This window comes from Sturnira hondurensis, unplaced genomic scaffold, assembly GCF_014824575.4.
Source record: "Sturnira hondurensis isolate 20B ecotype Veracruz unplaced genomic scaffold, ASM1482457v3 Scaffold0020489, whole genome shotgun sequence".
NCBI classification, from domain to species: Eukaryota; Metazoa; Chordata; class Mammalia; order Chiroptera; family Phyllostomidae; genus Sturnira; species Sturnira hondurensis.
In genome coordinates this window covers 6,030,604-6,043,581 of record NW_028093120.1, presented here as the reverse complement: position 1 = coordinate 6,043,581, position 12,978 = coordinate 6,030,604, and the positions used below count along the sequence as shown (strand labels likewise).

The following is a 12,978-nucleotide window of genomic DNA, read 5'->3' as shown; positions in this document are numbered from 1 at the left end:
GGAGGCACAAACAAATTTGAAAGCCAAAACTATTTCTAAAAAGAAAGGGTTTATTTAGCCAAAGCTGGCCAGAAAAGAACTAGGTCCTGAGGCATTAAGTCTAAACCTTCAACAGCAGTGCTTGACGGAAAAGACGTGTTTTTGGAAGAATTTATACTGGCAACAGGTAAGAGGGAGGGCGGGAAAGCGTGAAGTGGGGCAATTCTAGCATAGGTGCACAGTCCTTAGGGAAGAGAGATTTACCACTTTTTCCATTTATTTATTTTTAGAGAGAGGGGAAGGGAAAGACAGAGGGGGAGAAAAACATCGATGTGTAGTTGCCTCTTATGTGTCCCCTGCTGGGGACCTGCCCTGCAACCCAGGCATGTGCCCTGACTAGAATCAAACTGCAATCCTTGGGTTTGCAGGCCCAATTTACTAGTTTTGACTGGTTGTGTGCAATAGTCCTGGAAGTCTATTGCATAAGCCGGATGAGGTGACATCTGGCTACTTCTTTTTAACTAGCCACCTGGGGAGTTCCAGCCAAGTTGGAGACATAGGTAGAAACCCTTTGCTTCCTCACACAACCCAAAGGAGGATACCAACCAATCTAACATCAATAAACAACCAGAAGTGCCAGAAAATCAAACTTAATGGAACTCCAACAACCATGGAATCAAAGAAACAGTCAAACAGAGCAAGCAGATCAGTAGGGTGGCAGACTGAGAGAACCCGCAGCAGGGCAGCAGGCTGTGAGGGTGGGGCTGACTGAAGGAGCAACTGAGACTCAGAGCTGGCTGTGGACTACAGCGGTTGCCTTGGTGGGAGAAACTCCCAGTCTCACATGAGAGTTCATTGGAAAGTGGGCTAGAGATGAGCAGGGGAGCTGCATTGTTCCCTCTCTGGCCCCTGCTACAAAAGCAGCACAGCAAGGGGGGTTGCCCTGCCCAGGTGAATACCTAAGGCCCCGCCCCTTACAACCTAACAGGTGCCATGAACAAAGAAATATGGCCCAAATGAAAGAACAGAGCAAAACTTCAGAAAGAGAGCTAAGTAATGAGGAGATAGCCAACCAATATGATGGAGAATTTAAAACTCTGATAATCAAAATGCTCACAGAACTGATTGAGCTTGGTTGAAAAATGAAAGAACAAATGAAAGATACCCAAAATGAAATAAAGCAAAATACACAGAGAACCAACAGTGACAGAAAGGAAACCAGGGCTCAGATCAACAATTTGAAACAAAAGGAAGAAATAAACATCCAACCAGAACAGAATGAAGGACCAAGAATTCAAAAGAGTGAAGAGAGACTTTTGAACCTCTGGCACAACTTGAAATGTTCCAATACCTGAATTATAGGGGTGCTAGAAAGAGAAGAACAACAGCAAGAAACTGAAAACCTATTTGTACAAATGATAAAGGGGAACTTCCCCAATCTGGCAAAGGAAATAGACTTCCAGGAAGTCCAGGAAGCCCAGAGAGTCCCAAAGAAGTTGGACCCAAAGAGGAACACACCAAGACACATCATCATTAAGTTACCCAAGATTAAACATAAAGAGAAAGTTCTAGAAGAAGCAAGGGAAAAGGAGAGAGTTACCTACAAAGGAGTGCCCATAAGGCTATCAGCTGGTTTCCCAAAAGAAACCTTGCAAGCAATAAGGAGCTAGAAAGAAGTATTTGAAGTCATGAAAGGCAACAATACATCCTATATCCAAGATTACTCTATCCAGCAAAGCTGTCATTTAGAATAAAAGGTCATATAAAGTGCTTCTAGATAAGATCAAATTCAAGGAGTTCATCATCACCAAGCCCTCATTATATGAAATGCTAAAGGGACTTATATAAGAAAAAGAAGATGAAAAATATGAACAGTGAAAGGACAGCAAACACACAGTTATTAACAACCACACCTAAAACAAAAGCAAACCAAGAGGACAGCTAGATCAGGAGTGCAACCATAGAAATGAAGAACACATGGAGGGTTAGAAATAGGGGAGTGAGAGGAGGAGAACGGGGGAGAAGGTACAGAAAATAGCATAGACAGTAGGTAGAAAATAGATAGGGGGGAGGGCAAGAATAGTAGGGGAAATATAGAATCTAAAGAACTTGAGACACGTGGTCATAAACTAAAGGGGGGTAATGGTGGGGGGTGGTGTGCAGGGTGGAGGAGAATGAAGGGGGGGGAATAGAACAACTGTAATGGTATAATCAATAAAATATATTTTTTAAAAAAGAAAAACAATGAAAACAAAAACTAAGCAAGCAACTAGAACAGGAACAGAATCAGAGAAATGGACGTCACATGGAGGGATTTCAGTGGGGAGGGGGAGGAATGGGGAGGGGGAGGTACAGGGAATAAGAAGCATAACGTCTACTAAGACAGTAAATAGACACAGAGAGGTCAAACATAATACAGGAAACAGAGAACTCAAAACACTTATACGTACAACTATGGATATGAACTAAGGAGGGGCAATGCTGGAGGGTTGGGGGGACAGGGGGGAGGGGGGATATAGGAGAAAAATTGGGGTAACTCTAATAATATAATCAATAAAATCTCCTTAAAAATCAATATATAAATAGATAGCCACCTGGAAGTTGATTCAGAGCTCCAACATATATTCAGGAATGTGAGCAGTCTGTTAAGTTGGCCTGCAGCTACTAATTAGTTTATAACTCTTGTCTCTTTCTTCCATTTCTGGCCCTCTGTAACTTAACTCAGGACATCTCAGAATTTTCCTCTTGCCCCTATTTAATGGACACTTGAAAGATATTTTAGCCTCATGACAGCACATTTATAAATGGCCTGTGTGGATACATTGCATCTTCTGACAAATTACATTTGTATATGAGTGATTTTACATAGATTTTTTGCTGCAATGTCAATAGGTAACTTTTTCTTATTTGGAGAGTAAAGCAACACAATATTTTCAAAATTTTAAAAATTAAACTAGACATATTTTTTTTCTGCTAAGTCACTTTCAGTCCTCTAGGATAGATAACGTACCCAAACAACTGTTGTGAATGTGACAAAAGATACAGATATAAATAAAATGGGGACAGAAGAACAGTTTTGGCTTCAGGGACTAGAGAAGGTTTGAGACAAGGTGTCAGTTAAATTGTACCTTCAAAAAGAAATGAAACCTTTGTAACTCCTAATAAGAAGAGAAAGCATTCCAGATAGAAGGATTAGTGTGGCTGATGATGTGAAATAGGAAAAGAGTTTGGTGAATAATGAATTAGACAAGTGTAAGCATGGTCCTGAGTTTTTTGAAGTATGAGGGTTTCTTAATAACAGAAAAAGTATCACAGCGGTTTTAATAGCTGCTGAGTGAGAAAATACATTTGTGCGTGTGGTTTCTCAAACATGACTACAATAAGTACTACTCTCCTGGGGGTTTTATCACCCAAGTATTTAAAAAAACCACTGAGAATAAATTTGTATTGGAGAGAGGGGTAGAAAGTAAATTCAGAGGCATAAGTTTTGGGCTGATAGCAGTCTTACAAGTCAGGGTAGACTTTGGAAATTTTGTCTTGATTCTTTTATTTATTTGGTAAAAAAAATCTATTCAGTTCAATGCTGTGTCATTTTTAACACTGCATTTTTAAATAAATACTTCTTGGTCTCAGCCAGACTACTTGCAGTCATCAGTTTCAGGAGACTGAATCAGTCCTTTGCCACATTTTCTGCCTTTGAAGCATGCCAAAATATCTTTTGAGTCAGCGACAACCATTGTATATGAGACAAAGGATTTTTTTCTTTCTTCCCAAATAAAATGAATAAATCAAATTGCTTCCTCTATAGAAGTGATGGTAAAAAAGTTAGATTAGACCATTAGAAGTAAAGTTAGGCTTTAATAATACTTTATGAAACTTTTAAAAATGATTTTTCTAAGATCTCATTCCACTGAAATTATTTTTGCCAATGTTAACAAAATTGTTACCAAATCAAATACATACTGTCAACCCTCACCAATTTGACATGCCTCTTGAGGCCATTGGTGAAAGCCATTTCTCACCGACACTCTTCCTTTGGCGGTCATTGCTTCCCTTCTGGGTACACATGTTCCCTCAATTTACATATTTTCTGTTTTTTAAAAAATATTTTATTTATTTATCTTTAGAGAGGAAGGGAAGGAGAGAAATATCAATGTATGGTTGCATCTCGTGAGTCCCCTGCTGGGAACTGGCCTGCAACCCAGGCATGTGCCCTGACTGGGAATTGAACCGCGATCCTGTGGTTCCCAGGCCCGCGCTCAATCCACTGAGCTACACCAGCCAGGGCATATTTTCTGTTTCTTGTATAGATTTATTCTTCCACTCACACCATTAGTTTCTCACTCTACACAGTGTGAACGGACTTTTGCATAGCCTGTCTTCAACAGCCATTATATTCTGATGACTGCTAAATACATAGTATCAACCCAGACCCTCTACCGAACTTATTGGACAATGTATTTCAACTGCTAATACATTTCCACTAGGTTGAACTTTTGAGTCAGCGTAAACTTATTCCACAAATCTAAAAGCATTTTCTGTATCTTGAAATGGCAGGTGAGGTAGAATCTGGGTTCTATCCCTCAGCTCACTTTTCTCTGTCACCTCCTGTCCGATGAGTTATCAAATTCTCTCATCTCTACTAATTCACTATGTGATTCATTACACACGCTACTTCCACTGCTACTGCCCTGACGTACTCTAGGTCCTCATCATTTTTCCTCAGAATTCTGTTGTACCTACTCCTCCCCGCACACTGAGCCTGTTACCACAGTTTCACACTGTCCCCAAACAATCCTCTATTCTGCCTCCAAAATCATCTTTCTAAAACAACTATAATGAATTATATTATTCTGTTTTCAGAAAATGTTCAGATATTATCATCCAAGGCCATTCTGTGATCTGATTCTTGCATCTACGACATTCCTCAATCTGCAACATTATCACAAGATTCCATTCCCACAATGTTCTTTGCTCTAGTTTCCTTTCTTTTGCTCCTTCTGTTCTCCCTACCCAAAGCCCTTCTCTTCTAAATCTTCCCCTGGCTGGTCCCTAACTTGCCTCCAGGCATCCAGTCACCCATTACCTCCCCTAGGGAGATTTCCCCTAGGATAGCTTCCCAGATTGAGTTAAAGGGCACTTATCACCCATGCCTTTTTCACATACACCACTACTACTCCGAGTTATAATTATGTTCTACGTTTTTTTATCTGTCTCACCAATGTTAAAGAGAGAAACAGCATCTGTCCAATCTTTATGCCTAGTTTCGAGCATAATGTTTCATCCCAAATAGGTGCTTAAAAATTATTTATAGAAATTTAAATTATGGCTTTGATATGAAAAGAACTATGCTTGCTTAGACCATTAAATATGGTCTTTGTTCTTATGTTAATGTCATCAACTACATGTCAGTGATTACACGTACTGTGATGAAGCTCTTCTGTGCTACTCAAAGTTCATCCTTTGTGTCAGAAGATGCTGAGGTATTTAATGCTCTGCCTTTGTTGTAGATTTTCTATTTCAATACATGGCAGTTTCTACAGAAGCAAAATCTATATATTTTATCGGAAATGTGGGAATAGGAGAACTAGCAGGTCAAACAGATTACTGTGCTTTTTTAAAAAAATTATTTTATTGTTGTTTAATTATAGTTGTCTGCATTTTCCCCACAAAACTCCTCCCACCCCAGCCAAACCCACCTCCCTCCCTTGCTTTCACCCTCCCACTTGGTTTTGTCCGTGTGTCCTTTATAGCAGTTCCTGAAAGCCCTTCTCCCCACTGTCCCCTCCCCCCTTGCCTCTGGTTATTGTTAGATTGTTCTTAATTTTTTAAAAATTCTTTTTTAAAGCATTAACAATCAGACAGCTTGTAACAGTGTTTTTTTTTTAAGTTGTCAAGGCAAGTCACATAAAAGGAGAGGGTATTTTTCTTTAAAACTTATTAAACACAATTAGGGATCATCCATCACTTCTTTATGTGAAGGTTTTCATTTTGATCATCATCTCAAATGTACTGAGTTTACCTGATCGTTATCACCAGTGGGAATTCGACCTCAGTGTTCCCGTCTTTGTTTCAGTATAAAGTAAGGAATTATATTACAGTTAACTGGGAAAAAATGTCACTTCAGGATCAGGCATATTCAAGTCAATTTAACATGTTACACTGATCACAGAGAAGCTCCCTAAATGGTGGAGTAAATAAAGCTCTGGGTTATAGTTCATTCTGTTAGATGGAAAGAGTATACTTTGTGCTATAAATATTGATAATTTCATAAGCTTTAAGTTACTTCAGCAAGATTTGTCTTTTATATTATAATAAAAATGTTTCAAAATTTCTAGTCCTTAATAATCCCAGGATGTAAAACAAACAAAAAAGGGGTAAAATAAGTGCAAATAGTAAATATAAGCAAAATCTGCTTTCAAAAAAGAACAAATGAATTAACTGTCACATAATTTGGTCAGATTTTAAAAACTATTCAGAGATTAGCATACAACAAAGCCCCAGAATTAAAACAACATAGCACAGTAGGTCAAATATTTCACTGTATATCGTTATTTCCATAGAAAGTTACAACTAAGAAAGGTACTGAGAATAAATATATCAGTGCAGACAATAATGAAAATATGTTAATGTTTTAAGATGTCTGATTAACTAGACCTAACTTGCTATGAGTTTTATGAAGTGATACTTGGTTATATATCTCTAATAGCGTGTGAAGTATATTCTGGCCACATCTGACAGGCACATATTTGTTGGTATATAACGTATGTATGAAATGTGTATGCAGTTCCTGCTACTCACGTGAGGGCGGGACCGTCTGGAGCGTATGGATGGTCCATACACCTTTCTGCCTCCAACCCTGTGATGATTAACAGAATCAGGAGAGAAATGTCTTTCCACCCTTGAGATCTAAGAAATTAAGTTTTCTTTGGTTTTATTTTTTACATGGTCACTTGTAGGTGGACTTCAGCGGACTCTTAGGGGGAATAGATGTTATTAAATAGGTTTATGGAAAGTGGTTGATGTTCTAAAACATTTGTTTTTCTCTATACCTATGATAAAAGATTTTACCCACTCTCATTGTTTCAGCGACACTCAAATACAAATAATTTCTTAACTTATATGTCTAGCTCAGATATGCCTCCATTATTCTAATTCAAATGTCCAGCTATTACCTGGATAACCTAGAGGCCCTCAAACATATCCAAAAGTTCCTATTTTTTGTAGCCTGTTTCTCCTTTGTCATATTATTCCTGTGACCATCATCCATCACTGAAGTAAAATATTGAAAAATCTATTTGCAACTTTCTCCTCTTACCTACATGCAATCAATCATCTGCCAAATTTCTTTGATTTTATTCTTTAAATATTTCTTTGATGCACCCTGCCCTATCTACTCCTATCTGTTAACATTTATTGGGCCTTCATCATCTCTCACCTGCGCCTTGCCGAAAGCTCCCCAATTCTTTCCCTAACTACAGACTTATTCCCTGGGAATCACCCTCCATGTGGCTACCAAGGACCATCCATAATATAAATCATGCTATGTCCCTCTCATTGCTCCTTAATAGACATAACGACCATCCATAGTGTGACCCCAGCCTATATCTCCAAACTTACCTCTTTGGCTCTCCCTCCTTTAAGTGCATCAGTACTCAGCGGGTGATGTTCCCTCGAGAAGGCAGAAAGAGAAGTGGGAAGAGATGGAGGGAAGACTTTGATCTCTTGTGTTACTTGTGCTTTTTCCCTGCTATGCTCCCTCAGCCGGCTGTCAATACCAGAGAAAGGCCTAAAAGAGAGACTGCGAAGGTGTGAAAGACCAGAGCATTCACACACACACACACACACAGAATCTCTGAACATCTTAAGCCACCTGAGAGTTTAAGATGAAGCTGGATTGTTTCAAAGAAACAGAAGTGACCAGAAAGTTATGAGAGCTACCCAACACATAATTAAGGGAAGTTAAAGAAAAGTTAGATATAGCACAATTGAAAGCAGTGGGTTTACAAAATAAAACCAGTTTATGTTTAAGTCTTAAAGATTAAGCTTCCTCAACAAATGGATTGTATAATGCCCGGGCATTATCTCTTTCTCTTTTAGTATGTTTTTCCTGACCTTCCAATTGCCCAGTGTGCTTCCTGTAACCTTCTCTGTCACTGTACTTACGAGCTTGTTTCTCCTGTTTACTTGTGAGTTTCTTTTAAGGGCAAGAGTGGTGTCTTATCCATCTCTGCAACCCCAGCATGTTAACATAATGCCCAGTACACAGGTGGTTCTCAATAACTGCATGTTGCATGAGTGAGTGATCAATGATTGACTCAATTAGCAAATTCCAAGAAGCACTAAATCACAGTGGCTAATTTTAATGGTTCCCCAAATCACTGCTTCTTTTTAAGTTCTCAAGATCTATTATTTATTAATATTTCCTGATTTTCAATGTAAAATACATTAAAGTTGAAAATATTACTCTACTTACATTTATTTTCAAATTACTGTGTATTTTGAACCTTTTGACACCGGGAGTTTTTGTGATCATTTTATGTTTTAATTTTTTTGTAGGTTTTAGAAACTTACATATTGATGACCAGATAACTCTCATCCAATATTCTTGGATGAGCTTAATGGTGTTTGGACTGGGGTGGAGGTCCTATAAACATGTCAGTGGGAAGATGCTATATTTTGCACCTGATCTAGTCCTAAATGAGTAAGTAGTAACTTGACTTTCGTTGTTCCTATTAGCTCAAGTATATAGGTAGGAGAATGTTGAAAATTACATTTCAATAGATAATCATACATTTAGTGGGCTAAGTAATAGCTCTCCTGAAAGGTTTCTCAAAATTACCTCATATCATTAATATTACCTCATATGAGTTAAGTTTGATTTCATAACATTAACAAAATTATATCCTTTTTATCAGTGAATTTGATATTTGGAGAGCTTTCCCTTTGTTTCAATATATAGTTGTTTAAAATCTATTTTTTAAAATTCAAGAATATATCAGGAATATACTTAAAGACAAAATTAAATGTTTATTTATCTATGTTTCTAAACTTTGATGATAAAAAAGCAAAACATTAACTTTGGAAATGTGTATTTAATATGATTTTACAACTTTGAAATTCTTAACCTCAAACGTTCAATATTGTGAAAAAATTTAGATGTTCAAGATTCCAAATATTGCATTCTTCATGCAAAGTCATTTTCAGTAATAAATAAGGTAATTACTAAGTCCCATATTCTGGATAAAATTACATGAACTGGCTGACATGCTCTGTGTGTGTGTTTCTCCTGTTGCTTTTCCTTGCGGGTACCGTGTGTGATGGAAGGCAGCGGATGAAGGAATCATCGTTCTACTCACTATGCCTCACCATGTGGCAGATTCCACAGGAGTTTGTGAAGCTGCAAGTGACCCAAGAAGAGTTCCTCTGTATGAAAGTCTTGCTGCTTCTTAATACAAGTGAGTACAAGTAGCGTAACATAAGATACTTACTTTCTTCCTTTTTAAGTTCATTGGGAAAGTTTCAACAACTATATGATAATATGATTATACACAAAGTATTCGTCTTCTGTTGTACCCACAAAGGAGAAACACCTGATGTACTCTCATTAATGAAACTCCTTCATAGTTCTCAGGTTTTACCTATCACATAATACAAAAATAAACTATCAATGCAACCAGTTCCATTTTTTTGATAAAACATGATTAAATGACTTTTTTATATTCACACATTTAGTTTATTATAAACTAATTAATATTGCATAGACACAAACTATGCTTCTTCTACCCCACCCCACAAAGGATTTACTATATAAACTACACAGTTTTGTTTGGAACTATTCCCTGTGTCAGGTTAGCTAACTGTTATAACAAATAGCTACAGACAACAGCAACATAACACAATAGCAGTGTATCACTCACAGCCATACTCCAGTGGGTAGCAAGAAACCCCAGGCCCCACCCTTTGCTGGTAGCTTGGAGTCTTCCATTGAAACTGACTAGAAGATGAACACTGGGTGAGAAAATGTTTGAAGGGGAAACCTGGAAGTGTCATGCGTCATTTCCACCCACTTTCTGTGTCCCACCTTAACTGAGAAATGCATCTGAACTGAATAACCAGAAGAAAAAAATGGTGAACTATAAAACATAGCATTGGTCACTAGAAGGTAGGGGCATTTTATTTATTTTTCCTTTTCTTTTGCACACAAAGAACACATGGATCTCTGCCTCAGTGGATCACCAATTTTAAAACTGCTCTACCTTTTTTCACCCTTTTCTTTGTCCTTTCCATGCACAGGTAAGCTCAGCCCTTGAGTGCCTGAAGTATCTTTCCTTCACTCATAGTGATCTGAAAGAGAACAACAGAGAGCTAAGATCTTAGGTAGAAGGTGAACCAAGCAAGGCTCTTTCTCAGAAATATCTTTGCAGGAACTTCTCTCTAGTGGCACAAATATCAAATGATGGGCAGTGGAGGTTGCACATCAGGAGGAAAAGCAGAAAAGCTAAACCCATACAAAGGAAGTTTTCCTCATGAAATCACTGCAAAGACAGGGACCAATTCAGGCTCTACAGCCTTATTTCCCCCTCGAAAACCCTATTTGGAGTAAATGTTACAGAACAACAGGGCCCTCTTCCCACCAAGGACAGTATACTAATACTGTCCAGACCACATACTGGGCTCCTCTGTCCGCCGCCAGAGGAAAGGCATCTTATAATGCCAGAGATTTGTGAAAAGGAAAGGGAAAGTTTATTTAAAGATATACAGACTTGAAGTAGTGACCCAATGTCTTCATTAAAATATCAAAGTCCTTTTGGATACCCACAGACACCCACGGTGCTTCCTTCTCCCCCTGCCCTAATTTGAGGTACCATAACTGTGGAAAAGAAGCACATGTCTGTGTTTCAAGCCGCTGGCACCGTCAGCTGTGTTGCCATCCAGGCAGGATCTCTAATTACTCCAAAGCCATGTGGCACCTTCTCCTGGCCTACAGGCAAGAGTTCTTTATACCCATTTTCCAGGCAAAGTCTCTCCTTCTCAGGCCACATGGCCAAAGGGAGCACCCCAAGGCCACGTGGTTCTCTTCTACCAAAGCTGCAGGGGTCTGCACTCTAGCCAAAACCACATGGTCTTCTCTCCACCAGAGCTGTGGAGAGGGTAGGGTCACCACTCTGCCAGAAGCCAGTGGTGATTCTCTGCTAAATCCACATAGTGATTCTCTCTGCCCACAGCTGTGGGGGACCCCACTCTGTCCAAAAGCGCGTGGCTCTCTCTTTGCACTGCCACAGCCTCGTGGTTCCCTCTCCTTCTCTTACATGGCTGCTGGGGCCCTCCACTCTGGCAAAGTCACATGGTACTTCTTCAGTGGCAGCCATGCCTGCATTTAAATCCCCGCACCAGTCCTCCTTTGCAGCCCCATTTCCAACTCCTTCCACAATCGGATACACTTGCCAGCATTCCTGTATTATTCCAAGTTTACTGGGCTGCCATGGTGAGTCTAGGCAGGTGTGGCCCCATGCTGGGGAGCCAGTCATCTCCAAGCTCTCATGCAGGCGCCAGTAACCTGGGGGACCTGCCCCCAGTTACATCTTGGGTGGAAGTCACTTCCATCCCCCTGGCTCTGAGCATGGCCACAGCTATTTAACATATCTATGCAGCCAGTTGAAGGTTATAGATATGTTAAATGACCATGCCAGAGGTTAGCTGCAAAGCCTTTGCTGTACAAAACAGCTCTCAATGGCCTTACTTCATTTGTCCCTTCCCCAGCTCACACCTGTGGGGAGGAAGGGGTGAGGACATATTAATATTTCCTGGACACCTTGAGTTCTGGACCCCATTCCAAATCCCTTTTGGGGGCCCCCCTCTTGCCTGCACCCTGTTACATAAAGACCTTCAAGCTTTATTTGATGGAGTGCATAAAGTGGACTAAGGGTATTAATATGAGCCAAGAGAGTCAAACTGCATAATTTAATATTACAGCAGCAGTTAACTTCTGCCTTTCCTTCTTGACAGTCATGAGTCCAACAGCAGTCCTTTATCTCCCAAACTAGAAAGCCACAATAATTAATACAATGTGAGAAAAATAAATGCACTGATTTGTTAGTCAAGTCTTACTAGTATGAGTTAGAATTTCCTATACTATAATAAAAAAAACCCACAAATCAATGGATATAGAATACAAATTGTTGAAAAATAGCTGTGTATTTTAGAAAAAAATCATTGGGATATTTAGCTAAAATTATATTATAAAATTAATACCAGATAATTGAGTTAAATATGAGCATTTATATTGTTAGAAACAAATCAAAAGTAACATAAATAATTTTGAAAGCTCAAATAAGGAATTGCATTTTAAAAGCAAATGCAATGTGAAGCAAAGGATCACGGTTCAATTCCCAGTCAGGGCAGATGCCTGGGTTGCAGGCCAGTTCCCAGTGGGGGACACATGAGAGGCAACCACACATTGATATTTCTCTCCTTCTCTCCTTCCCTTCCCCTCTCTCTGAAAATAAATAAATAAAATATTTAAAAAAAAATAAAAGCAAATGCAATGAGCAAGTTGACAAAATAAGTTTGATGACTGGATACACCAGAATTTAAGCCTCTCATTAAAAACTAAAATACAGTTCTCCAAGAAAATATGACAGTTTGAAGACACACACTCTTCCATTGATCCCTCTAAAACTACACTAAAATATTAGTAATGGGATTTTTAAAAATAAAAATGAAAAGAGAATAAGAAAGGGATCAAAAGCAATCAAATTGTGTAAACCAACAAGCAGAACCAAGTTAGCATATCTAAGAAGGTTGGATTCTAAGCCAGAAGTAAGAAAATCCAGGAAACACCTTTATTTGCATCGCTGAACCTTTGGTACATTCGTCAGTTGGTGACAATGTATTTTTGAGAGTGAAGGTAAGAGTTAAAAACAGATGTTCTGTTGAAAGTCTGTTTCCAAATATAACCCAATCATGCCGATTGTTTCTAACTCAGAAAGAGATTAT

At 38.8% G+C, this 12,978-nt stretch overlaps 1 protein-coding gene across 2 annotated transcripts in view; it reads left to right on the top strand.

Annotated features, from left to right (window-relative positions):
- The window catches only part of PGR (progesterone receptor), a 98,139-nt gene that overhangs the window by 74,947 nt on the left and 10,214 nt on the right, over nt 1-12,978 (top strand). For both annotated transcript variants that reach the window (XM_037029752.1, XM_037029751.1), the window contains 2 exons: nt 8,539-8,683; nt 9,307-9,437. In XM_037029752.1, coding sequence (XP_036885647.1) covers nt 8,539-8,683; nt 9,307-9,437 — 276 coding nt within the window. The remainder of the gene's footprint in view (nt 1-8,538; nt 8,684-9,306; nt 9,438-12,978) is intronic.